Source organism: Colius striatus, chromosome 1, assembly GCF_028858725.1.
Source record: "Colius striatus isolate bColStr4 chromosome 1, bColStr4.1.hap1, whole genome shotgun sequence".
In the NCBI taxonomy this organism is placed as follows: Eukaryota; Metazoa; Chordata; class Aves; order Coliiformes; family Coliidae; genus Colius; species Colius striatus.
The window spans coordinates 132,646,948-132,674,394 of record NC_084759.1 but is presented as its reverse complement, the minus strand read 5'-3'; the positions used below and the strand labels follow the sequence as shown (position 1 = coordinate 132,674,394).

Here is a 27,447-nt window from a genome sequence, read left to right as displayed (position 1 = left end):
GAGGAAAAATATTCAAATATTCAAAATATTCAAGATCCACCATCTCTGAATTGTCAGAGTGGTTTCCATAGTCATTTTCTCCTGGCTTGAATGAAGACTGTGTCCCTATCACTGTTACTGCCCCTTGGACTTCCTCTTTGAGTTCAGGTTTCTTATGGCATCCTTGTTGTCTCAGATTTGAGATGTTCTCTGGTCCTTCTCAAGACCTCTAGCTAGTGTAGCTGTGTGATCACACTGAGGGAACCTGGTGCTCTCAAACCACTCATCCCCAATAGTGCTCTGTCTGGAACAACAGAGCAAACCAAGACCATCAAAAGATAAGCTGTAAAGCAGAATGGTCTGGCCTACCCTGAATCCCCTTCCCAAAGCATGCAGATCTTTTCACTAAAGCTGTAATCTGGCGCTGCTCTTAGCCCCTTTTTTCTTACTCTGAGTGTAAATCCGTTCCTGCAGAAGAGAATTCCTTTCATCCCTTGCTATTGAAGAGGTAAGTGTTGGCTCTTAGAGGACTATGGGCTTGTCTCTCTTGCATGGTGACTTGCATTGCTTTTCGGCTCCCTCAGTACAGAGCCGAAAAGCAATGCTGCCACCCAATGTTCGCTGTAAGAACATTTTGGTTCACTGAGACTAGCAATCCCAGTGCCTTCATTAGCACAGAAGCTCTTGTCTTTTACTGCATGTGTGTCATGTACATACAGGACTGAAATTTCCTTTGGGACTGAACGTCCCATAGGGAGACACAGAAGCATACTGATGATTTGTCTCCCGAACATCTTGGTTAAATTTTTACATTATTCACAGATCCTTTGGTAAGTACCTTTCAGACGCTGCCCGGGGTTATTTTTTGCCTTTGGGAAAATCTGGTGCTAAGAGAGAATGTGCATAGCTCATATGTGTCATATAAATCTACCTTCCCTCTCTGTAACATGGATATCTTAAACGTGTCCAGCCCTTCCCATTCTAGGATCTGTCTGCAACTGGGCACTTTTAGGTGAATCTGTTTCCCAGATCTTAACAGCTTGAACTCACATAGCTACCAGGACAAAGAGAGGATGGCCAAGGATCTGGACACTGCTTCACCAGGATACTTAACTCACTCTGTCCTTCTCCCACCTCCAGCTAGGGCTGAACAGGGAAATGCCTGAAGAACACGTCTGAGCCTTGCTGGATCATTTTATATGTCTCTGCCCCTAGAAGACCTTCTGATTGAGGGGTGCTATTGAAATGTTAAAGAAAGACACCTCAACACTAGATGGAAGTAACACTGTAAATAAATTAATTCTTGATTCCCATCAGATGACTCTGGCCTTATTTTTTTTGTTACTGTGTCTTGTCTCTCCTCCCTTCCATAGCTCAGGCTGTCATGGCCTGAGATATAAGTTCTGACCCATCCATGGCAAGGTGGTGTTTGTCAGGTTCTGGAATACCAGAATGCATACAGTTTCTGACAGTGGGGAGATTCATGTCCATACTTGCCAGTTTTCCAGGAGGAGAGAAAATGCTACCTGATTCATTATGCACTGCAAACTTGGCTCCTGGCCTAGAAAGAAGGTTATTTTCTGCAAGATGATCCTTGGACGTGAACCTCTGCTCACATACTGCCTTTGATCCCACTGTGATATCACTGCCATGAAGTGGAAGGACAATGTGAACATCACCAATCTGATCTTTCACAGCACGCCAGTAGAAATGCAGGGAAAATCCATGGATTTTCCCATTCTAACAGTTAAGCCACCGTCTCCATTTTTCTAAGGAGTTGAAATGAAATCAGAGAAGGGCTGTGAACTTAAGGGTGTCATTAGTCAGAATTTCAATCAAAACTTGTTTTTCTGAAGAACTTTATCCTCTTCCACTCAGTGGAGGTCTGTAGATCTCTTTTGGGTTTTTTTGCATAATTGTAAAACCTTTTTTTCTCCGTCACAACTAGGATTACAGTGCTTCAGCGGAATTCAGAGGGGAAGCTTTGGATTCCTATCTGGTAGTTTGAATTAATTTTTTTTGCATGACAGTTTTCCAAATGATCATGTTCTCTGTAGTCTAGATGTCTCCCAAGGAAACCAAGGCAGTCACCTTTGTTCACTAAGTCATAAGGCACCCAGTGGATTTTATTCACATGTTTCTGTATGCAGAGGTGCTTTTGACCTTGTCAACATATGCTTAGGCAAAGACACCTGTAGGCAAAGACACCTTTATACTGCTTCTTTCATGTGCACAGCCCCAGGCAGTCAAAACTGTAAGTCATTGATGCCGCAAAGAACTTGTTTCAGTGATGCTGAAGCTCTTTGAATTGTTCTTGTTCACATGAGTGTTTCAGTTCTTCACTGTATGAGGTAAACAGTGTGATCTAGCACCTTTGATACCTGTGTTCCCTGCTGTGGAGTCATGAGAGACTGACTATACCAGAGATACACATCCCAGCTGAGACTGTTAGGGGCAAGCAGGATGAAAAGTGCCAGGTCTGCAAACTTGCACATAAAGGCACGGGTTTGCAAATACAGACTCTTTTTTACAGCAGTTAGTAGATGGATGGCAACAGCTCTGTATTCTTATTTACTTTCTGGTGATACATGGTTGTGGTGTTGGATCTTTTCTGCCTCAAGTGAAACAGTGATCCCCTCGATAATTTATTTCAAAAATCTTTAAAATCACTGGACTATTTTCTACTCCCAAAATATGGATGATGACTTTCTGCCATGGAAAGAATTCACATTTTGCTGCTGCCTGGTTTTAACTTGGACACCCCTTTACTGTTTCCCCTGGGCAGACACATAGTTTGTCATTTTGAGCTCCACAGCTAGCCCTTATCTGTAATGCATTTTAACATCTCTCTGCTTGACCAGGCTATGAACCAATGAGGTCACATTTCAGTGGCTGAACTTGATGATCCAACCTAATGATTCTGTGATTCTATAATACCTGCTGATCCTCTATGGCATATCATGTATGATATTATGAAGGCTACCTTAAGGAAGTACAGAAATGTCTGAACACTGACTTTCTGTCCACATGGAGCACGTGGGGTGTGTTTCAAAACGCAAATCACAATGGCTTGAAATCAAACCAGTTTAATTCATTAACCAAAAACTATGCTGCTTTGAGAACTCAGAAAGAGTAATTGCTTCATGATAAGAAGGTAGATGGTTTTACTATTTGTTAACCAAACCAAAATCCCATTAGTATTCATGCTTGATTAGAAGTTTTGCTCAGCTTTCACTGAAGCCAGCTCATTCCACAGACTTCCTGGAATGTGCAGTGTCAAAAACATCTGGAATGAGTAACCACCAAACAGGAGACAAATTGACATAATATTAATATCTAGCAAAATAGATGAAGAGCTTTATTCGTTCCCAATAACATTGTTTTTATAGGCACACTAAAAAAAATTGAATGGGACAGCTAGCTGTGCATACCTTGAATACACCATAAGCCATGATACCTAACAATAAGCATTCCATGAGAATAAACAATCAGGTAAGATATTTCTGCCACTCAAAGGTTAAACCCAGAAATTAATGGGATAAAACTAAGAAAAGGGAAGCATTAATGGAGATATCTAAGAGGACTACAGACAGTTTCACCACAGCAAGTCTATGATTTAAATAAATGTGCCATTTAAAAATGACTAAGGTGGCTAGACTTAGGTACTGGCAAATGCCATTAGGATCTCCTTGTGAATCTCCCAGAAGTAGCAAGCAAGATATAGGAGTTTCCACAAAAAGGCCCAGGCTTCAGCTGGAGAACAGGCCATTGTAAGTTATCAGCTGAAGACATAATGCATGCACACATCCCACCTGCCTACTGTGCACGCTCTCTTACAAGAGAGCAGTCTCCATATCTCCTCCCATTCTTCTACAAACAAGACACAGTTCTGGAAAGGGTGTCTATGGGGTACTTCACAAAGGTTGAATTTTGCATAGCATTAGCTGATTGTCCAAGTTGCCCGGTGGTGGGAGACATGGACTGGCACCTACAGAGATCAGTTCAATCAAGGTTATGGTTTCTAAGCCAGGGCAGAGAAATTGTTTTCCAGAAGTACCCATCCTCTCTGTTGATTAGATAAGATCTCAGATAACAAATTAAGAATACGTAACACTGAGAGGGCTACGTTAGAAAGGCTGATGCCAACTGAAATAATTCAATCTCTCTTTTTTCCTTTGTCAGCCTTATTGCCCTGCATACAGGCATATCTGGATGGGATGGATGCTCTTCAACCTAGGAAGCCAGGGGGACACAAGCTGTGTCTGGAGGCTGAGGAGGAAAAAACAGAAGTGAGAATAAACTGTTCCAAAATCACTGGTGAGTAGAGTTCATTTTTTTGTAAAGTTCATTCCCCGTTCCTTGTGGGCACTATTCATCTGTCACTCCATACGTGGTGGTGGCGGTAGTGAGGCAGGCAAGTTCTAGCAGCTGGGAGTATTCTTCAGACATTGCCTTGGTCTACTCCTTCTGCAAGGGTGGAAGAAGATGGAGGGTATAGAGATTAGAGAGAGATATACCAGCTCCCTCTCTCAGGCCAAGAGACAGGGTAATCAAGATGTGGTTTTGAGAAGCCAGGTCATGTATAAAGCTCAGTACAGGAGAGTGAGTTGCTATTTGACCAGGGCTGAGGATCATCCATAGCACTGCACACTCACGTCACCTTCAAGGCTATGTGAAGCTGAAAGAGAGATGAGACTTTCTCACTCACTGGGAGAAATAACCAGAATGGGCTTTATCATAACTGGGATGAACACAGGAGCACAGTGCAAACTGGCAGCAGGGATGTTCGCTGGAGCAATGGGACATGCTCTTAAGTGTATTTATTTCTCTACAGAGTGGAAAGAATCTACTGCTAACCAGGGCAGGGAAGGAAGCTTTTTGCTTTGTAACTGAGACCTGCCTTTTAGGTAGTGCAGACCATCTTTCGACACTGAGACCAGTGGATGGATCTTTAACTAACAACTTCCCATCACCCTTCCCAAAGAAGATAAGATCTCTGCCTTTTAAGGGACATGGGGAATAGTAACTTTCTCAATAGCCTCAGACTGGATAACCACACCAATTATACCTTTTGGAAATGCTTCACTGTTCACTCTGTGTCTACCTTAGGACTCATGCACTTTTTTTCCATAAAGAGAGGCTATAGTCCTGGAATCATCAGAACAAAGTTGTACCTACAGACACAGCCCAGGTTAGCAAGCAGCATGGTGCAAAAGCATGGGAGTTCGGGCTCTTCTCCCAAGACACCAGGTGAGAACACAAAAGGAGACAAATTTAATCATTTATCACCTGCAAGAGACAAAAGTTTTTTCTTTGCCCAAAGTCCAAAACACTTTTTCTTTGCTTTTGGATGCCACAATAGGGCCCTGTGAAAAACCACTTCCCAGAATCTCGGTGCTTTCCAGAAACTGCCATATAGCAAATACTTGAAACTAGGCAACTGATGGAAAGTCAGACCCACCAGTCTTCATATTGGAAGACTCCATATAGGACAGAAGAAATATCCCTGGACAGGGCCTTTCATGGAAGCTCCTACATTACCCGTGCTCCTAAGCCAAATACATGTGGCCTTGCACGCCAGAGAAACCCCAAAGATCATAGCTTCTTTGTCCTATTGTCTATGTCTCCAAAATAAGACTGAGGGCTGGCTGCCAAAGGTCACAAGAAATATCTGCCTCCTGAGATATCCCTCTCCTGCTTGGGCAGTAGGATAGGAAGCAGCTATGGCTCCAGTTAGTAGTTACCAAAGGCAAACTTGCCATCTTTTCAGATCCAAGGAGAATGACTTTCCTGAAAGGCATGCTGTGATGTGCTAGCACCACTATACTCTTTGCCAAGCAGAGTTGCTAAGCAGGCAAAGGTGGCACATTGGAAAACTACGATCTCCTCCCCCAGACAAGCGATCTGGCTGTGTCTATAGGTGGTGGTCTATGACCAGGGCAGTTTTCTGTCACCATGCAAGAGAGACAAGCCCATAGTCCTCTAAGAGCCAACACTTACCTCTTCAATAGCAAGGGATGAAAGGAATTCTCTTCTGCAGGAACGGATTTACACTCAGAGTAAGAAAAAAGGGGCTAAGAGCAGCGCCAGATTACAGCTTTAGTGAAAAGATCTGCATGCTTTGGGAAGGGGATTCAGGGTAGGCCAGACCATTCTGCTTTACAGCTTATCTTTTGATGGTCTTGGTTTGCTCTGTTGTTCCAGACAGAGCACTATTGGGGATGAGTGGTTTGAGAGCACCAGGTTCCCTCAGTGTGATCACACAGCTACACTAGCTAGAGGTCTTGAGAAGGACCAGAGAACATCTCAAATCTGAGACAACAAGGATGCCATAAGAAACCTGAACTCAAAGTTCAACTAACTACCCTCTACCCCTGCCATCCCAAGAGAGTCATCTCTAGGCTGCATCTTTCACAATAAGAAAAATAATTTGTAATCAGGCAACAAATATTTTCAGACAAGAGGGCAGATAGGGTTGCACAGGCTAGACAATGGGGCTCTAATTTCAGTTAGTTGCTGGAAAATTTTATTTAGGCAAAAAGGCCTCATCATAAAGCTCATCCTAGAGGCAAGCGCTGGCTGGGAGACCAAAAATTTCAGTGAAGAAGATGTAGAGAAGTGCAAAGAATGGAAGGGAACTCGATCCCCCTACCTGTGGTGCAGGGAGCGCTGTACTCCTGAGTGGCAAACTCGTCTGGAAAACAGAAGAGAAGGGAGAGCATGGGCTGTCAGAGCCCCTCAGCACTCTTGGCAGCAGGATAGGGGGCAGAGAGAGGCTTCTGCCAGGCCCCACAGCAGGCTGCTGCCCGTGCCAGTTTCCCCCAGAGGAAGGAGGGAGGGAGAGAGGGAGCACAGCCCCGGCCCTGTCTGGGGCAGCAGCCGCAGGACAGAGCTGTCCCTCACAGCAGCCTCATGAGCGTCTCCCCTCCCCATGTGCCCAAGGGCCAAGCAGGCAGCAGTTCCTGTACCCCCCACATGTCCCACTGCCTTCTTGCCCATTGTCTGCACTCACCTGTCTCGTAGTAGTCATAGACCTTCACCTGGGCTGGCTTCAGTCCCTGCACGGGGACGTCCCGCTCCACCGAGAAGGAGAAGCTGAGGGTCTCGCTGCTCAGCTGGTGAAGGGAAGTGGTGGAGGCTCAGGGGCTCCCCTGTGCCCTGCAGGGACTCTGGGCTCCCGCACCCTCCCTGTGCCTGTGCCAGGCCCTGGGGCTGTGGGGGCTGTGGGGCTGGCAAGGGACAAGGGAAACCTGCTGGTCAGTCCCCATGCTGTGGGATAGGTGTTCTGGCAGCTGGGGAGGTCAGGGCTCAAACTGTGCAAGGGGTCGAGGGAAAGCCTGATGAAGGCTGGGAGGAAAGCACCACTGAGTCTGAAAAGTCAGCAAAAGTCAGTATGAGATGTAGTTCTATTTCAGTCAGAGCTGAAGTAGTTTTGAGTCCCAGATCTTTTGCTCTATGTGGCCAAATGTCCCAATGCCTGTCTTTCTGACCCATCCTTGGCGCAGAGAAATACTCACCCTTTCCAGATAGACTAGGACATGGTTGGTGCTCAACTCTGTGCGCTCAATAACAGCGTGACTTTCCAACTGAAGAAAGAAGACCAAGATGTTACTGCACTGAGGATAGTCTTCCTGTGCCCTTTGTACAGCCTAATGCAGTGTATTGAAATCTGGGGTACTTGGGGAACTAATTCAACAGCACAGAACTGCCTCTTTGGTGTGCATCATTGTATCATGGTCCCCAGGTCTTCCCTTCATCAGCATGGAATGATGAAAATACATTCCTTCTGGCTTGCTAGTTCTGCAATATCATATCACTACCTTTATTTACCAGATCATACTCAGCATCTCTAACAGTGACTCAAGAGCAAGTAACAATGCTACAAGGTGTTGACAGATTAGTGGAGGGAAAAGAGAAACATTAAGAGAGCTATGCCAATGGGAGATGTCAATGGGAGATATTGGGACACAGTGATAATAAAGGTGCCCATCACCAGTCCAAAAGAAAAAATACTTAATCTGTTTTTGCTAGATTCATCACACTGTCTCCTCTTGTGCTGGTCTTCAGCCAGGCAGGAAAATACAGCACAAAGTAAATGTGCAGATGACAACAGCAAAATCAAGGTGATTCAGATCCTGAAGCCCTCTGGTTTGCTAAGTGCACTTGGAAGTTGTCTTAAAAATAAGAAGCTGGATGTTGCTTGTTTTACAAACAGGATCTTACCTTCCTCACGGAGGACTTTACAGGGATGAATCCTGACAGCATCTTCACATCAACAATCACCATGTTGGAGCTGTTGCGCTCCCCAGTGTAACTAAGGAACCAAGCAACAAAGATTCAGCACATGTCCAGTCAAAGCTGGGGCCACTGCCACCTTTTCTCTAACACTTGGCACCCTAGGCATGTCCTGACAGTTCAGCACCTTCTTCCCCAGCTAGGCCCAGGTCTTCTAGGCATCCATGCAGCCTCTTGCTAGCCCAGCATGGGGCTGTCCATAGCTCCACCACAGCAGGACGTATCCTTCCCTCCACAGCCTCTCCTCCCAGCCCAGATGCTCCCTGCCCACCTTCCCGGGGAGGCACTGCTGCTCCAGGGCTCCCAGAGTAGCTCAGCAGACCTCCAGCTCCCACAGCTTCTCTGTGGGAGGCTCAGACCCAAACGCAGACTCACCTGACATTTATGCCTACGTCAAAGACCTTGTGAGCCTTGGAGTCCTCACATGTCTCTGGAATTGTGTACACATGAAGCAGGAAGGGCGCGTCCTCCTGTGTGGGCTGCACGTTGTACCTCAGGCTTGTCTAGGAGAGAGCCAGCAGTTCCCTGTGAGCATGTGCAGATACATGCTCACCACGTGAGAGAACATCCTCTCCCCATCCAGCTTCCACACTGCTCCCATTTCACAGCTCCTCCACACTGCAGATCCTTCTCTGCAACACTTTCTCCTCCTCATACCTTCTCTCCTCTTCCCTCTCCTGCAGCCTCCTCCCCTCTCTCCTGTCCCTTTGGCTCTCTCCCTGGCAAGGGGCTCCCTTCATCACCCTCACCTGCAGGTAGACGCATCCTTCACCAGACACCTCCGTGCTGTACTCCCCTGGCACCCGGGGCAGGGCCACGCGCTGGAGCAGCAGCCGGTTGCTGGGATCCACCTGGAAGTCTTGCTGGAAGTCTCCTCCCGATCGCAGTGTCACTTGGGAAGCTGCTCCGCTCTTGGCGTAGGTGGCGGCTCCGTACAGGGACAGGGCTTGCAGAGCCACCACTGTGTCCTGAAGGAGATGCACCCAGGGATGCGGTGAGCCTTGCCACAGCCTGTCCTCCCGCAGCCTGCCCTTTGCTGTCAGCGGGCACCCTCCCCTGCCTTTGTTGCTTTCTGGAGCTTCAAGTACAGAGGACAGAGGGAAAGAGCAGCTTGTGCATGTTTTCAGGTGGGTCCTCTGTGCAGCAGTTGCGGGTGCCCTGAGCTCCCTCTAAGGCAGCCCCCAGCCTCTTGGGAACGTGTAGGCTGTGGGGAATACTGCGGGGCTACAACGCAGGGGGACAGTACCGGCCCTGGCTGACCTGACTGTGCTCCCCCCTGGACACTTCCCATCCTCACACACCTCTGTGTGAGCTCCCAGGAGGGAAGCAGCTCACCTGGGTGGAGGAGAAGCCTCCGTTCGGGTTCTGCTGACTGATGATCCACCTTGCGATCAGAGATGCAAAGGACAGCTCCTTCTGGGAAGGGGCTGGTTGCGTGGTGAGGTGAGCGAGGAGCACGTAGGCTGTCATCTCCACTTCAGCAGAGGGAGCACGGTAGTGGTAGTATGGCAGATCCACCTCCGGCTCTTTCCCTGGCCGCTGCCAGTGAACAGTCCCATCTTCGCAGGGGGCAGGGAGTGTGGAGACAAAGCAACAAGCAATTATTAGCAGGGGGGTCTTGACCTGCTGCCAGCCCAGTTGGGAGCGCAGAGCCTCCATGTGTCATGCGGAATGAAGTGAGGAGGGTTAGGTTCGTGCTTGCTGCAGGTTCACAACCATCCTGAGGCTGCTAAGGCTCAGTCCTCAGACTCAGATGCTGCTCCGTCCTAGACCCCAGACTCACACAGACATTTACGGCTCTGAGCACCAGGCTGGCACTCCTTCCCTTGTTGAGTAGAGATGCTGGCAGTGGACAGTGACAAGCCCAAAGAATGTGGCCAGGGCTTGAGAGTCAGCTGCAGGCGGAGAAGGCCAAAGGTGTTGCGAATACTGCTCTCACACCTGCTGCCCAGTGTTTGGTCAAACTCACTGCCCAGCCCGACCTCACCAGAGGCTTCCAAGTCATTATGTGATTTCCCGGAAGGCTCAGAGCTCATGCTGTGGCCTCTGAAATGACCCAGATGTTGGTTTTCTCTGTCAGCACCTGAAGAGAGGATGCAAGGGCTGTGGGTTGTGAGAAGGAGAAGTCCCACCCGGAGCACTCACCCTTTTTCACAGCTTCCTTTTCAAGTGAGTCAAGCAATGCCTTCCGCTTCTCTTCCTTCTGTGCCAGGGCAAAGGCATATGCCAGCAGTGCCTTGGTGTACACATGGTTGTCTGTCTTACCCGCGGCCGTCTCCAGGCAGAACAGAGCGTTACGCACAACAGAATGCTGGGGAGCAGAGAGAGACTAAGGTGGTGCAGCCATAGTTGACAAGGAGGCCCGTCTTAGAACAATAGGAATCAGACAGTACCTATGGACCCTTGACATCCCCACTCTGTTGTCTGACAAAGAGCGTACCTGCACCATGATGTATAGCTTCCTGTCCGTGTCCAGTGTCTCCTGGAGCTCTATCCCCACAGACTATTTCTTATCTTGTATCTGCTTTTCTTTAACATATCTTTTTGTAATGTTTTTTTCTTATTTTGATTTAAAAACTATGATGTAGGGCTCCAAACCTTATGCCTTAAGAATTACTGGCCTGATTTTTTCTCAGGGCAAGAAGACTTCTCTGATATATATTCTTTCTGTAGACCTTCTGGAGACTTGTTTTCTTGCTCTAGCTATTGCCCTGAGGCTATTGTGTGCTTTCACTCTCTGCTTTATCCTTTCCTTGTCATTGTTTAGATCTCAGTTTCCAGGGTCTTCAGAATAAAATTCACTTTACTGCATCTTGTTTAGAGATAAAGTCTGTATTGGCACAAGAAGGGGGTTTTTTTTCTCTTTTCTGGAATATTTTGTGTGACATGTTAATGTCAATAATACATGTCTTTTTGAAGCTATAATCTCAACTATGGTTTAAGAGTACTGTCACTACAGCATAGCAAAATGTAGCTACTTTACACAGTGTTCAGTAACAGACACTGTGACCCCACGACCTTTCATCAAGACACATGACTTCTTCATTTGTCATGGAAGAACCACTATAAAACTGAAGCAATAACACTGCAGGGGTGCATGCCTAACAGCACGCTTACAGCTTAATCAATAGTCTAGAAAGAAAAGATTTCTTTTTCAATGTCTTTGTACTTTAAGGTGACGTCTTTTGTGATCTCTTTTGGAGAAGCCCTTCAGCTACTTTTGAGAAAATAAAGAATAAAACCAAAACTGGCTGGGTCTATGCCTGACGTAAGGTTTCCTATGCTTGCTACTGTTTGTAAGGCAAGTGTTCTGTCTAATGACAAGATGTGGCGGTAGATGCTCAGGACATAATAACTTTTTTTATGAGGGGTCTAATATGGCTTATTTTACTTAAAGAAATACTCTGTATTCCTGCCAATAGGGCTGTGCTATGCTCAGGAGATTGAGAAGCTTAACTTGAAATGCACCCACGTCCCAGTCAGGTTCTGGCAAAGCTCTTCACATTCAATGACACTTCTAGGCTCAGGCAGGGAGAGGAAAAATGCCCTTGCTATCCAATACAGTCCTGCTTGAGGACTTGCCTTCTAAACATCACACATACCAAAGAAAGAATAGTCTTCTGGAGAAGTTAATGTCATCCATGTCACACTACTGACAAAAAAAAAAATCCTTCTGCTGGTTCTGATTATACAGGAAAAAAAAATCCAATACAAAATAGCCCTGGCTACATTTGGAGCAGAGAGATTACAGCAGCCTGGCAACTATCCTGGCTCAGCAGTCCTTCTGCTACAATTCACACCTTAACTTTACCTGCACCACTGACTTGTCTCACAGTGAGGGGGTCACAGACTCCAGGATGAGAATGACCAAATCCATATCACTTTTAAATACGCCTCAGGCTTTTCATGGACTATAGGGAATTTGCTATTGGTATACTTCATTACTTATAGGTATCCCTTATTCCTCAAGCATTAAGGATGGGGATTTCCCATAAAATAATCTGAAAGAGGCAGTGAAAATGAGAACAAATCCCTGAGTGTGACATCTTTGTTTACAGACCTGTGTTTTGTCAACACAATAGGCCCGTACAAATGGTTCAACAGAAATGTACTATTCCAACAAATAAAAAGAGATTTTAGAGGATGTAGAAAACCTATTTGATTCATTTCAGAGATTTAAATATTATTTATCTCACTGTTAATCCATGATTCTTCACAAAAGAGCTGAGAAAAAGATTAACTGAAATGTGTATATGGGAGATAGGAACGGACAGGGGAAGAAAATGGAAGAAAAGTATTATTAGAGCCTAGGCTGGAATGGAAGGATTACTCAGATATTATTTCTTCTTTCAAAAGATAAAAGGACTGGATAATCTAGGGGGGCACTAGTAGGATGGGTTAGTGTCATCTGTGGCTTGGTTTGGGGTACAGTCACGTACAGTTACAGGCAGAGGAATCTCCAACAGTGCGATAGTGATGTAGGCTGTCAGTGAAACCTCGTCATTCACTCCACCCTGTAGGGAAACACAACAGGAGATACTGATCCCACACAGCACCACCAATTTCTCCCTGTGTTGTATATCTATATACTGCAGGGACAAATTCTTCCTAGCTTCTTTCTCATGGTAACTCCTTCAGAAGATACTGTTGGCTTCTTCCTGCTCTGTGATAACTCTCATACATAATTCCCTCCTTGTCCCCCACCCCAAAGTGCTGAAATAGCTCTGTTGGTCACAGAGAAACTTAGGGATGAGTTCCAGTCTGACAAAGCCAATGTGCAGCCAACCAAGAAGACACGTTACCTTCATAGCGTTGTTCAGGAGTGTACCAGAACTGCGGAAGCAGCCATTTTCCTTCTGCTTTTGAGTGAGCCAGACCAAAGCATCCTGTATGTGCTTCTCATCTATGAAAATGTGAGGCTGGGCCTGGGCAAAGGACTTGAGGACAAAGGCTGTGAGCCTGAAAATGACAGAGGGAACTGAGATGTTCTGAGAAGGCCCTGTATACATCAAAAGTCATAGAGCATGTGTGGACATCACTGTTCTGAAGGAAAGAAGAAGACGCTACAGGAGGTCTGGTTAGAAACTGGGCTAGCTTAGTGAATTGGTGAGAGGGGTACCAATGCTAAATGGAGCCTACCACTCATAGCCCTGAGGGCTGCAGGTAGGTGGGCAATGGCAGTCTGAGGATTCTAGCTGAGTCATCCTGCAGATCACCCTCACTTGCACTGAAAAAGGGTGCCAGGATAGATAAGTAGCTATCAGTACAATACTGCAAACTGAAAAGTCATCTCACTTAGCATCCTTCCCTGCTCCATTATATCACACGATTATCATGTGATGTCATGACCATAATTGCAATCTCCACAATGACTAAACACAAGATAATGCTGAGGAAAGAGAGGGCATGGAAAGCAGAAAGAAAACCCCAAACAAACCAGTGTTACTGAATTCTTACCAAGTATTCCCAACTTGCCCATAATGAGGCTCAAAGGTGCTGTAAGAACCATCCCAGTGTTTGTACTTCAATTGCCTTTGATACCCTGAAATGGAGAGTGTAAGAATAATTCATTTGGCACAGTACTTTACAAGGAGCCATGCAAAGGAAAAGTAGCAGACAGGGTACGGCATCCCCCTGCTAATGGCATAAGTGTGAGCTATGCCAAAGTGTCACAGTGAAAGTTCAGACAAACCCACAGCTCCAAGCATCTCCATCCTTATGCCTTTCTCTCTCCTAAACCAGCTGGAAACTGGTGGTATGTGGGCATTGCTGCTCTCTGCCCCAGACTTGATGGTAAAAGAGGTAAAAGTAACCCAGACTTGAGAGAAATTGGAAGATGGTTCCCAGAGGAGAACTGAATACAAAGGTGATCTACATGAAGTGCATTTTTTTTTCTGCAAAAGTACTAAGTAAACTGCCTTGTTAGTCAGCACACACCCATCTTACCCATATGTACCAGTATTCTATCTGCCAACATGCCCTAGATACTGTATTAAACTCCTGTCCATGTAAAAAGCCAGTGATGCTTTCTAAATCTTAATCCTAAGGAGAGTCTGACACACACCATAAGCAGCTGCCATGGTGAATGGTTACAGTCTGATTTCTGTATTTCATGTATCCCTTTTCTTGTGGAGAGAACTCTTGAGTTATTGCCAGTCCTGGACATTTCCTGTGTTCCTGTTTGGGTACTGTTCTCTCTTACCCTACACCAACAGCTGAGTCCAAGTTTCTCTCTCATAGATCACAGAATCACAGAATGGTAGGGGTTGGAAAGGACCTCTAAAGATCATCTAGTCCAGCCCTCCTGCTAAAACAGGTTCACCTCGATCAGGTCACACAGGAATGCATCCAAGTAATGTATTATGTACACGTGACCTACCACAGGATCATGTTCCCTTCCAGAGAACATATCAGGACAGCCTCCTCCAGATCATACATGCCAGTGGCAATTAGTAACCTTATCCAGTTGCCAGGGGAAGCAAAAGCAGTGTCCCAGCTCACCGCTCACTAAGTATCCAATGGCCTTGGATTTGACTTCCTCACTCAGCTGCCCTGTCTTGTTCAGGTAGTCCAGGATGTAGATGTTGGGTGCAAACAGGACCATGTTCTGCTCCCCACAGCCGAATGGCATCTGGAGGAGCTGGTGCAGGTTCTGCATGGCAGTGCCCATAATGTCACCTGGGGAATGGGATAATTTCCAGCGTAAATTAACACAGTTCAGGGCTTGCCAGTAGACTGAGCACAGCCTGAAGAAAATTGGCAGTGTTTCAAAATAGCATGTGACACTTTAATAATGCTTCACTTACCAAGTACAGAAAAATATGCTCTGGTTGAGCCGTCCACCACAGTCTCTGGGAGAACCAGGGAGACTGGCTCTGATATTACCTTTTCTGGGATAAAAACCAGATCAATTTGGTTACAGTTCTAGATATCTACATGCATGGGTAAGATATCATCCCGTGCACAGGCATTTCCTGCTTTCAACAATTTCATTCTTCTGTGATTTCATTGTGGAAACTTCCTACCCTGCAAATTTTGTGTTGATCCTGTAATAGCCTCACACACAGACTGTCACAGGTTTCTACATGGCACTATCAGCTGACCTTGACTGATAAATACACTTCCTAACCTGTTTTTTTTGGCTTCTTCTGCTTTGGTGGGCAGACCTGGCTTACTGCAGAGTCCAGTTTATGATTTTATACCCATTGAATGAAAGACGTTAGAGATAAGCCTATTAAATCCCAGATACTCTCTATATATAGGGAACTAGTCAGCCTCAGTTTCTGAGACACATGCTTCTGCCTCTGTAATTTAGGAAGAATTAGTTTCGCTACCAAATGGACATCTAGTTTCTTTGATTTTATCCCATCCCCACGCCTTTATTCTCAGAGCAGAGCCTTCACAAACCTTGTCTTCTGCCTTTGTCTTTAGTTTCTGCCTTATCAAAGAAAGTCTTATAAAACAAAAGGCTCTTACCAGATGCACAGAGCACAGAGTTGTAGGTAGTTTCCACCTCAGTTCCTTCTGACTTGGGGGAAAAGGGAAGTAAAAAAGCAAAAAAATGAGAAACAACAACAAAGGAAGACATATCAAGAGGGAAACTAAAAGGGACTCTTAGAAAATCAAATACTTGCGAACTCTCCTGAAAAGTCTTTAGAAATTGCTTACAAAGTTTTGTCTTCGATGTGCTAAACTGAGTATAACTGATGGCTATAACATACTGGCTAATTACAAGCATGAAATGTAATACGTGTTCTTTCTTATCACTGAGAGACCCTGCGGCTTCACAGGTTATGATACAAGATAACATGCAAGATGATAGTGCTGATAAAGCCACAGGGCGCTGTCTTCCAAGGTGCTACTCACCATGGCCCAGCATAGCAGAACTCTTCAGACTGGAATGATGGCTGAGTGCCATCGATATGACACATATAGAAGAACTTTGACAAGTGGCCACCACAGCACTCCAATACACCCGCAAGTGACACAACACCCAGAATTTAAATCAATGCCACAACCAACCGGTGTTTGTATCCTTCTGTTTCAAAAGATTCTGGACTAATTTTTGAAGTCAGGAAAGAAGCCCTGCTTTCTGTTGAGCTGGTTGAAAACATTCCACATAAAACTCAGGTACCAGATATTTAGTATAAAACGTATTTTGTCACAGTTTATTTCAGTGACATCTCCACATCAGTTTTTTATAACGTCTAAACGGAAGGGTTCCCATTGCTTCATTACTGGTTCCCAACTTTCGCCAGCTGTATTTTTTTTTCCAGCGTGCAAACGTTATTCACCCTCATTTCTCATGCAGCTAAAAGATGTTGTCTCTCATTCCTCAGTATGAAAGGACACAGAAAGATTAAAAGAGTAGGGAAAAAAAGAAGAAAAGGCTTTTGGGATAAACTATGACAAAATTAAATGCTTCTGTTTGAAAAGGCAGCTTCTTGTTTGTTTCAGTATGTCATTCTGAAATGCAACTAAATGAGGAATTCATTGTTTCCTTTGACTTTGAACATTTCAACAGGAAACGAAAATGTACAAACTGTAAATATTTGAAAGATTTTTCCTTTCCAAATGAGAAATTCCCCAGTGAAAAAACATCCTGCTTCCCAACCAGCTCTCAGAAAGCCCTTCCCAAGGGGCTCTGTCACAGTCCCTCTCTGGGACACGCTGCCTGCCGCAGAGTATATAGACATCCGTGTGTTTGGGACAAAGCAGCTCCATGCCAAGCAAGTTATGCTGCATCCAGCCCAGATAATTAATTGTTCCGCCTTGGAGGCTAATCTCTAATTCCATCCAGTCAGGGCTTGCTGTAGATTAATTACATTAATTACATTACAGTAACAGGATAAGACCAGTAATCTCTCAGACAGTCTGACAAAAGTAATTTTAATGCTCATTCAGTTATTTTCACTTCCTTACCATCTGGAATAAAAGGGTTTACAGTTCTGATCTTTCAGATCTCTAAAGAACAAAGTAAACACTCTTTTTCCTGAAGGCATATATCAAATAAGAAAGTTTCCCTGAAATGTTGAAAAGTTAGTTCACCTCCTGACACACAAAAAGCACTGTGTTCAAATTTATTTGTAAATAAGGGGTGAGGGTGAGGAAAGTAACCTAACAGACAGGATTGTTGTTCCGTCATTACATTCAAGTTAGCAAAACATTTTATAAAGATATATATTACATGAATCCTAGCTCTGCTTTACTGAAAATTGGAATGTCTGCAATGTAAGGAGGAGCTGCAATATTATATATTACTCCCGACCTAATTTTGTTAAATATTATTCCTTCCTGTTATGCATAGGATTGACAGTATTATGACATGTGATACTGAATAGATCTTGCCATACAAGCTAGTACTCTTTGTTAGCTGTTATATTATAGGGAGATTTTTACTGTAGATTAATATTATGTCTGGCTATTTATCATGGGAAAAGCTATGGTTTTATCATTGCAAAACACTGCTTAAGGAAGAAGATGTACAAAAAATGCAAAAATAAAAATTAGTTCATACTATTTTGGACATTCTCAAAAGTCTAATCAACCCAATTTCAAATAACGATAGTAGGTTTGTTTGGAAATATCTGTAGACTGTTGTGACTGTTCCATATTCCAGAGTACTGGCCACGAACAGAAGGAGACCCATAAGGTTTCTCACAAGTCTTCCATTTACAAACTATCCCTGTGATTTATTAGAGGTGAAACCAAGGAAATCTCATTTATCTTGCAGATGATGTGTCTGGGACAAATGTGTCATTATTGTGTACCTTATTATTTCTGTCCCACTACGTAATGTAATACCCTGCTTTTATTGAGGTGGCAACATGATGAATTATGGGCTCTACTGGTCTGTGTGAGATTTATCAATGCTTCTTTTATAAAAGCATGTAGAATAAGAAGTCACACAAGCCGTTATTGCAGCTATCATAGCTAAAACAGAAAATCTTTATCATACAGCAAATGTTGCTGTGGAGCATGAAATTCTTATTCTCTGTGCCACCAAACTCAGCAGCCCACATACCTCCACCAGCAGCTGTCTGATGACCGTGTCCTTCCTCCCTTTCTCAGGAGTCTCCACGACGGTGTTCCCACAGGTCTGCCGGTTCTGCAGGGCCTCGGTGGTCACCGAAAACTCTACCGGCCCTGGAGGAAACAGGGGTCAGACAGCCCTGACAGGCAGAATGAAGGAAAAGTGTGTTTGTGTTTGTGCTGGGCACAAAGAAGCTTTTCCCAGAGGAGAACTAAACTCAAGAAAGTGTTTATCCAGCTGCAGCCTTCCAGGTCATCTCTTTTGCGACGGCCACCTGAGCAGATGTCAGTCCATCAGGAAGAAGCATATTGGAGGAGCAGGTTTTGTAAATCAGTCTTGTTCTGGGAGGCTTCAGAGAAAGCAAGTGCTGATTAAAATACTTCAGACCCAGCCACATTAAGCTAGCTTTCTCTGCTTGACAGCAGCAATGTCTAAGTGCTTTCCATGAATTAAGGGGATTTGTGATTTCAGATGTTAAGAAAACAATGGCCCACATCACTTTAATAGTTTGTTCAAGACCTGGAAAATGCACCCCAGCATAGTGTCTCTATATCAGGATTGGACTTCTCACTTCTGGCATAGTCACCTATTTCCTTACACCAGAGATCTGTTGTCATCCACAGATATCTGATCTCAGTATTTTCTTGTCATCTGGCTTCTTACCTAGAGATTTTGGTGTCACTGCCCAAGCCACAGTTTTCCTTTCATTCGTGCAGATGCAGTAGGATTCTTCCTGCTTCTCTGTTGGTGTAGCCAGGAAATGAGTAGATCCAGTCAGAGACACACTGACCTGCCGGTTGTACAGGGAGGTGTCATGAAGGCTGGGGTTGCTGAGAAGGTGGGGTTACCGGAATCAGCGCAGTATGTGGAAATGAGTAGTGGAGTTGGTCATACTGTGAGACTGAGAACTTTATTATGGATAATGTAGAGTAAGAATTGGGTGAAAAAGTGGGAAAAGACTGAGATGTGTAAGATATTGAGGAGGTAAGTGTAGAGAGCAATATATTGATTTGGAAAGGAAATCTATTCTGGAAAAATTAATGGGCCAGAAAGGCAAAGCAATAACTACAAACTTAGCCATGAGCTAAAGCTCCTCCACTCTTCCAAATAGTTAGGTAAAGAGGTAAAACACTAACAATGGGAAAGCAAGTAAGGGAATGAAAGAGAGTGAAATAAGGAACCTGGAAATAGCAAACAAATCAGGAAAAATGGGAATAGAGTGCCCCGGAATTGTTGGATCAGCACCCCTCCTTGTTTCAGCCTCATCCCTTTTAGAATAAAAATCCATGTTTATAAAAAACAGAGCAAAGATGACTAAAATTTTGCTCAAATTGCCTCCTAAATTATCACTTATCTTTTTTGTTTGTGAAAGAATGCTGATAAGAACAGTGAAGCTACATAGTTCTGCTCAGTGTCTTAGGGGTAGATGCAATAAATAGCGGCAAATCCACATATTTCAGCAAATCTGGCATGATACCTTGTGAGATGTTTAAATGGGATCAGACTGCAGGCTGTACACAGGTATGCACCCTGTTGAACCTGAAGTTCCAAAAGGGTATGCAAAGACACTGCAGTCTGTGGGTAATCCAGGTTTCTATAGGCCAATGACATAAATCTATGATGACAAGGCCAGGGGCCTCAGTAGCAGAGCTTTAGGTTCCAAATCAAACACAGTTTCCAAATCTTTGTCAGAAGAAGGTGTTCCCCTTTTCATTAAATATGCTAAGGATTCCTATATATGGATACATGTAGAGCCAGAGATCAGTCACTTGGCTTGGGAAGCCATGTTACAAGAGACACACTGTAGCCCTTCCTAAACTGTCAGATTGAGAAAAGTTCTGAATGTCTCTTACCCTGATGCAGGCAGTCAGGTAGTTAAAAACGGTGGCTTTCAGTGTGAAGGACTCGCCACGCACCACAGAGTAAGGCATAGTGAGCTCTACAAAGAAGGGCTGGAAGGCTCTGAGGGAAACTGTTGGGGACAGGCCAAAGCCCATGTCTGCTGAAGTGCAGAATGCATTGGCTTTCCACTCAGTGATGGTGTCAGGGATGGTAACATCGAGATCAGCATTTCCCTCAGCGCTGTTAAAGGAACAAAGAACAAGATTTGAATTATATTCTGGTGATCACTGATGTTTTTCTCAACTTACTGAACAACACCTGCTGACAGCAAACTCCTGACTAGTTGGGATACAGGCACTGACTTTTCCATGTCCTTCCAAAGCATCCCCATGCTTACTAACCTTGAAAAATCCCTCTGTCTACTAGAAGCACAGATACTTCCATTGAGGCTTCAATATCTTCTTAGGTTTTGTCCCAGTGACCACACTTTTTGTGCACATAAACACTTACTTCACTGAAACTATGTCCCAGATCCACGTGTCAGGGAAATACTTCCGGACAGTCTCCACATGATTGCCAGCAACCATATGTTCCGATAGTTCATAGTCAAAATCTTCAAGCAGATTCAATGCACTGACTAGCAAATTTGTTCAAGGAAAGAAAAGATGCATCAATCTCAATTCAGAATCAGGAGGATACCTTCCTTCCAGGCACTGATTTCTCTTAGCTAAAATGTTAGAATTGAAAGATCAGCTTTGAAACCTAGGCCACTGGAAACAAATGTATTTCTCTGTTGTCATCTTAAATATTTAATTTTTTTCCTAATGGTACTGCTCTTCTTACAGATATTAGGTGGAGTTGAGCATTCTTTTCCCACTGTCATCAAACCCAACAGTGCCAAAAGAGCCATGTATGATGGTGTTACTGAGGGTACATTTCTACTGCAATGCAGAAGCAAATGAGGAACTTACTGCCAGCAGATATTACAGTTGCACAGAGTTTATGAAACTTGGTTGAAGAATTAATTGTGTTTACGTATGACTAGAAACAGAGACCACACTTAGCCCTCCTCTCCTGCACCTAAAATTCTTTCGTGATGAATATAGGCCTTTACATCTTTGGCTATTAGCAAATAAACAGTTCCAGAACAAGGAGATGCCTTCTCATGGTGATGCGTAGTTTCTTATGAAAGTCTTTCCATCAGCCTTAGAAGACTTTACATTTTTTCAAAGTAGCCTAATGTCTGAGGCCGTGCTCTAAAGACAAGGATCTGATCTGCTATGAATAGAAGGCTAGAAGCTACCACCAGACAAAAAGCTATAATTTTTAACAGGTACTGGGATACCACACCAGCAAAGTCAATGACTGGATGTGATTTGGTGAGAATGTTTTACAACGGTCTTTCCAATCTCAGAACTATTCAGAAAAAAAAAGAAAAAATTGAATATTATTCTATCTTCGCAACTACTGAAGCTGCAAATAAGTGATCCAGCCTCTTATAGTCATGAGAGTGGGAAACAGAAAAAAAAACCTCGGTGTGCGTTACTGAAATATCTACCCACAGAATCGTACCATTTTCTCTTTTGTCTTGACAACTTTTTACCCTAACTGTTCATCTAGTTACTGCTAGAATATGACTACCTAAAAGTAGAATCTTCTTTTTTTACACTTCCATAGCTGGACTAAGATTTGATAGTAAAAAAAAGTATATTACTTTTTGCTAGTAGACTTTTTTAGTGCATACAGAATCCCTGCAGTAGGGGCTGGCATGGCAGTCACTGAGCACACATTTTTAGCCAGAAACATCTGTCTCATTGGGGATAATCAGGCAGAGATGGATCAGTTTCATATTTCAGAACTGAGTCCAGAAGGGAGTGATTCTGAATTAGGTCAGTATATATGAACAGAATTTCATCTGCCTGGTGTAATTAATATTCCAGGAAGTAAAGGGAAAGAAAGAAAGAAGCAGACTGATAAATTTTAGGTAGTCGTGTAGGAGTTAAAATGAAACAGGTACTAGAACCACTGTAACTCCTTTCCATCATGTGTCCTGAGTAATGCTGGCAGATTTCAGGCTTGTGGATCTTGCTGCTAGTAAAGACTTTTAAGCCCAATTCCTAGTAAACAAAAAGAAAGAAGAATAAAAAATATATAAACACACTTTTGAAAATGGACTATTTTTAGTATGTCAAGAATAGATATACTTAAATCTGGTATCAATCAGAAAAATAATGGTTTGTATACAAATGCCACAGACTGGTTTAACCCAGATATTGAAGTTTTATCATGTTACACTCATCCTAAGGCTAAATCTTGACATTATCAGATGGAAAACTAAGGCCACAGATCTATCTGGGGGATATCTGCCTGGGTGAAAAGGACATATGTGAAAAGCACTGGATTGAGGGTACCCAAAAATTCCTATGTTGGACTCTTTAGATGTGTATAGGTGGGCTTGTGAGTTATTGAAGTAACTGGCACTTTATTAAAGACCTATCTACACCAGACAGCAAGCATGTATGACTGTGGAAGAGTTTCTAGCATTATTGGAACCAGAGGTCACTTCTCAGGATCATTTCCTACTAAGGTCCGTTTGCAGGTATCTCTACTAGCAATGAGGACACCTCTCAGAGTTTTAATGGTCCAGAGAAGCACTTGTATACCAATGATGGGCTACACAGATGCAGAGCCTGGGTCTGGTTATAGTCTTGTGTACAAAAGTTAGCAAGTTTATAGCAAATTAAAAATCCCTTCAGGACAAGTGAAGAGACTAAACTCCAAAGAAAAACAACAAATTAAAGTGAAAGGCTGGTGCTTACTTTGAGAATATCATAGGCATCACCTTCACCGTCGGGAGAAATAGGTATGTAGACAAATCCATTTAATAACATGTTGTCAAGTGACACACAAGGGTTTACGTTATCTTCTTCCAGGTAGTAGTCCTTGAAGCTATAACCCCGGATTTCCTTCAATGGGAGAAGATCATACACCTGGGGAAATGTAAATAACCAGGGAAAAATGCATCAAGTCAGCACTTACAGGGACACAGACACTACCTAACAGTTCACTGATAAAAGCCAGCTTCTGAAAAACAAATGTAGTGCATGCAGCTATAAAAATACATGGCCTCATGTCCATAGTGATGTTAATAAGTACTTGGTTTACTCTTGTACTTACTTGGTCATTACCAGAAATAGACAAAGCTTACAGAACTGGGAGAGAGCTCTTCTTCAGGCTTCATAAGGAGAACACTCTTGTCCACAGCACGGAGGGCACACAGGGACCTTGGTGAGGTATGGAGTTGTAGGCGTGTGTTGGAGGCAGGAAGATTTTCCTTGGGTGCAAAAGTCAATCTGACCTGCAATCCCAAAAGAAAATTAAAGAAGCCACTTTTCCATGTTACATGCTCTTATACTGAAGCATCTAACATCTTTAGAGATCACTTCCAATTCTTACCATTCTGTGACTCTGTGTAATATATATTCAACTTTGACTAATGCAATTACTAAGTGTTTCTCTTTCTTATTCTGTCTTGCTCCACTTTTTATAGTTACGGCTTTGTAACTTATTCTGTAGTTCCAGTCACTAAACGTCAGTTAACATCTGGTCAGGCCATTTCACGAACCCACTGGGAATTCTGTCTCTGTTCCAAAAGTCATAACTGGCCATAATCAAACATAGGTTGCATAAACACTGACTTATACTCACTTTATTGGGGAGGCAATTTTCAACCTGGAAGTCTGCTGAACTGGCGATGACTTCCCCACTGGGTGAAGTGGTATACACAAGCATCCGTGCCAGGGGAGCAATTGATGCCTCCACAGGCAAGGTCAACTGAAATGTCCCATAAGCTAACAGAGAGAAAAAAAGGCCAAGCAACATACAGAAGTTCCAGTATATATATTTGCCTTTCTCAGATACAAAGTCAAATTTTCTCATGATGAACATTTTTAGCTAGCAGGGACAGGAATACCAATACATGACTGAAATTAATGTTGCTGAACACGCCTGCATTCAAAGACTAATCATGTAATAGTGAAACAAAATGAGCTTGGTGGGCCTCAACGTGCCTTTTACATTGTCTCCAGTTAACATCTGGCGTAATTTCTTGATGTTCCCAACCCCTTTTTTCACTAAACTCCAAGATTTCTGCAGTCTACAAAAAATGGATGAGGGAAAAACTGTAGAAATAAGGGACTGTTGCTACAGGTAGTGGCAATCAAGGATGCAGAGTGGGTGAAATAACTTTTGTGAAGTTATTGCTAAGGAAGCATTTAGCTGAAGCATCAGACTTTAACTCCAACAACGGTGGAAAATGTCCTTCTGTGTTGAAAGGCTTTCTCCATCTGAGTCTGACCTTCATTGTATAATCTGGACAAGCTGATAGAACACCTCTTGATATGAGCCAGGGTGTTAACTTAGTCACTGCGACTAGTGAGGATGTAGAACCTTCTATGAACATGCAGCATCCAAGATATTTTACTCCCATATACTGTTTAAACCCACTGAAGTGCAACTCCTCATAAACTTCCAAAGCCTTTCCCTGGTTTCATTGTCAAAAAACTTTACATGGAATCATTGTCTGGAAAAGACCTTTAAGATCATCGAGTTCAACCACAAACCTAACACTGCACACCACTAACTAATGTGCACAGCCAATCTCAGTTACTGAAATATGTAACCCTTGGACATTTATACAAATAAAATTAGACTTACTGGTTAGGATTTGGGTATGTGTGGGTTTGGGTGCTTATAAGGGAAAAACAATACCAATGACAGAAAATGAGACAGAGAAAGAAAAAAAGACATGCTTTTCTCCCTGCTCACTATACATGTGAGTCTCACAACACTGGCAATCTTCTACAACCTGAATAGGGTAGAGCTGTCAGGAGCAAGTGGTGGTTTCAAGGAAAAAAATGACCCAAACATTATGTATATTTTTCATTGAGTTTTCTAAAATTCTGTCATCAAAATTAGTATCTGATAGGACTCAGAGAAAACAAAACTAACCCAAGCTTTTTCATTTAAAAAGATTTAATTTTGAAAATGCATTTCTCTATGTCCCCCCTAGCCACAGATTATCATTAGAGATGCTAAAATTGCAGAGTTCTGCTCACCTTCTCCAGGATTCACAGTCAGGTCATGTGTGTCCGCTAATACAATGCCTCCCTTGGCCATCACCTGTGTGACAGAGAAATCTTCCTGTAATTGTTGCTACCAGAATTGAAGGGAAGGAGAATTAACATTCACTGGGTTAACTGTTGAATATGAGTATGAACAGCATTGCAAATGGTGACTAAAACTAAGAAGACAATAGTCAAATGAAAAGCTGGAAATTACTGGGTCTTTGGAGACAGAAATATTCACTCCTAGAAGGACAAATGTTTTTGGTTTTGATATGGCTTTCTTTTTTTGTATATATTGCTTATATAGGTCAGATTCAAATGCATTTTGCTTCTGAGTACACATATGTTTGGGGATCATATGCAAATTTATAACAGTTTGGAACAATCAAAAATTCTCTTTATTCCACTCTCAGTTGCATTGTGAAATAATCTGGAGAAAAATTTAATCAGGATTAGGTTCATAACTCACACAGAGTTGGAAGAGAGAGCACAGGCTGCAAATAAGGTACCTGAAGTTAGGCAGCAGATATCTACCAAAGGACAAATCTGAGTAGGACACAGCTTTCACCTTCTTGTAGGGTGCTGGTTTCTGAGCTGTGACCATATATGAACCAAAGTTTGGAATAAGGTAAACTAGGAATGGATTATTATGAAATTAAGAGTCTTGGATGACTGTGCCCAGGAAAATGCCCTCTCCATCAAAATTTGGTCTCTTCTCTGTTCTTGATAAAACCTGCAAAGTATACCCATGTCTGCACTCAGAAGACAACATGAGAACCACTAGTGTTTAAATCCCACTGCCATAGGCCACATTTTCAATTTCAAACTCTCTCTCATTACTGGTTAAGGACTGCCCATACATCAGTGTTGTAGTTGCTCATCTTGAAACACAGCTATATGTGCCCCAGTTCTCTCTGTGGATATAGATCAAATCAACCACAAATAATTCTCACCAAATAGTAAATGACCATTTTCTTCTTCTCTCCTATGGCCTCTGGTGTGAAGATATAGTGCACTTGGATCTCTGTAGGGGAGCCACAACTCAGTGTCTCAGGCTTTGGCTCAATTTTGAGGAAGCTCTTACTAGGGGAGTAAAACCGACTTATTCTACGCAGGGCATGTTCGTATAAAGGTGTAATCCAGTCACTGTCATAACAGTTCAGTTCAGGTTTATGATCAGCCTGATAAAGAAGAATAAAAAGTTCATAGGTGACCAAAACCAGGTAACAAGTCACATGAAAGTCCACAGAAAAACTGTGGGTACATTCTATTCTTAGAGCAGGAGACACAGAGAAGAGAGGTGATCTGCCAAGAAACTTGCTGTATCTTCCAGACGGTAGAAAGACTGATAACTCACAGAGAGATATTTCCCCAGCTCTGCCCTGTCTCTGACACTCACTTGAATTTCCAGGGAGGCTTGTGTGAAGGTTGTAGTGTCTATGGAAAACCAGGATTGTCCCTGCTCATCTGTAGTATAATTCCCTTTGTATCTGTCTCCATCCACAGAAATCATGATGGTTTCATTGGCAATTGGAGCATCAGTGCCATCTACCAGTTTCACCTAACAAAGCAAAAATGAACTTGGGTTTTAAACTAGAAAAAGAAAACAATTTCCAAGTCCCTCTTTTCCTCCTTGCCAGGCAGGATGTTTCTTTATGGAGACCAACAGATGACATGAAATGTAGAAATGTGTGAGGTGAGTCCTAAGTTGTGTGAGGCAGCAATAAAAAATTCTCATCAAAACAATCTGATTGGCTCAAGAAAATTATCTGTCAGGCATGAGTTCCTCATTTGGGGCCTCTACCATGTATTATCTGCCTCTTGGTTCAGGAATTCTAAGTTCAGGCTCGTGCTTTGCCCCAGTCCTTGATTAAAGTTACATTGGAAGTAGACCTACACCCTGCTCTTTCTCCTGATGTTCTCATCTGGTTAACTGGACTTCCTTGGTTGAGCTCAAGCCTGACTCTTCACATCACATTGTCTAGTGGCCATTTAACTGTTGATGGAACTTGTTACTGTCACCACCCCTGCTCTGCTCAGTCTGGTTGAGGTACTGTGGGACTGTGTCCTTGTTGATGAGGTCACTATGCCGACCTGGTCAGCCCTTGCACCTGGATAACACTATGTTTGCTGCTCCCTGATAGTTATTCTCATGTGTCAGAATAGCAGGTC

General features: G+C 43.4%; 2 protein-coding genes across 3 annotated transcripts in view; one reads left to right on the top strand and one right to left on the bottom strand.

Annotated features, from left to right (window-relative positions):
* The window catches only part of A2M (alpha-2-macroglobulin), a 31,510-nt gene extending 30,263 nt beyond the window's left edge, over positions 1-1,247 (top strand). Inside the window, exon 36 of the mRNA XM_062007718.1 lies at positions 1,120-1,247. Within this exon, the coding sequence (XP_061863702.1) occupies positions 1,120-1,145 (26 nt within the window). The 3' untranslated portion in view covers positions 1,146-1,247. The remainder of the gene's footprint in view (positions 1-1,119) is intronic.
* Positions 1,248-3,049: 1,802 nt separating this feature from the next.
* Positions 3,050-27,447, bottom strand: part of LOC104558537 (alpha-2-macroglobulin-like) — a 38,170-nt gene continuing 13,772 nt past the window's right edge. The window contains exons 11-36 of one of the 2 annotated variants that reach the window (XM_062007706.1): positions 26,675-26,836; positions 26,229-26,456; positions 25,267-25,330; positions 23,858-24,000; positions 23,358-23,507; positions 22,969-23,139; positions 22,167-22,266; positions 20,660-20,786; positions 20,161-20,389; positions 18,971-19,097; positions 18,299-18,420; positions 15,751-15,802; positions 15,081-15,164; positions 14,776-14,952; positions 13,732-13,816; positions 13,077-13,233; positions 12,714-12,788; positions 10,420-10,585; positions 9,610-9,833; positions 9,024-9,242; positions 8,650-8,777; positions 8,203-8,293; positions 7,497-7,565; positions 6,992-7,094; positions 6,632-6,673; positions 3,050-4,446 (exon numbers count right to left, since the gene is read on the bottom strand). In XM_062007706.1, the coding sequence (XP_061863690.1) occupies positions 4,421-4,446; positions 6,632-6,673; positions 6,992-7,094; positions 7,497-7,565; positions 8,203-8,293; positions 8,650-8,777; positions 9,024-9,242; positions 9,610-9,833; positions 10,420-10,585; positions 12,714-12,788; positions 13,077-13,233; positions 13,732-13,816; positions 14,776-14,952; positions 15,081-15,164; positions 15,751-15,802; positions 18,299-18,420; positions 18,971-19,097; positions 20,161-20,389; positions 20,660-20,786; positions 22,167-22,266; positions 22,969-23,139; positions 23,358-23,507; positions 23,858-24,000; positions 25,267-25,330; positions 26,229-26,456; positions 26,675-26,836 (3,321 nt within the window). In that variant the 3' untranslated portion in view covers positions 3,050-4,420. The remainder of the gene's footprint in view (positions 4,447-6,631; positions 6,674-6,991; positions 7,095-7,496; positions 7,566-8,202; positions 8,294-8,649; positions 8,778-9,023; positions 9,243-9,609; positions 9,834-10,419; positions 10,586-12,713; positions 12,789-13,076; positions 13,234-13,731; positions 13,817-14,775; positions 14,953-15,080; positions 15,165-15,750; positions 15,803-18,298; positions 18,421-18,970; positions 19,098-20,160; positions 20,390-20,659; positions 20,787-22,166; positions 22,267-22,968; positions 23,140-23,357; positions 23,508-23,857; positions 24,001-25,266; positions 25,331-26,228; positions 26,457-26,674; positions 26,837-27,447) is intronic. The other variant, XM_062007701.1, reaches the window with a different exon arrangement.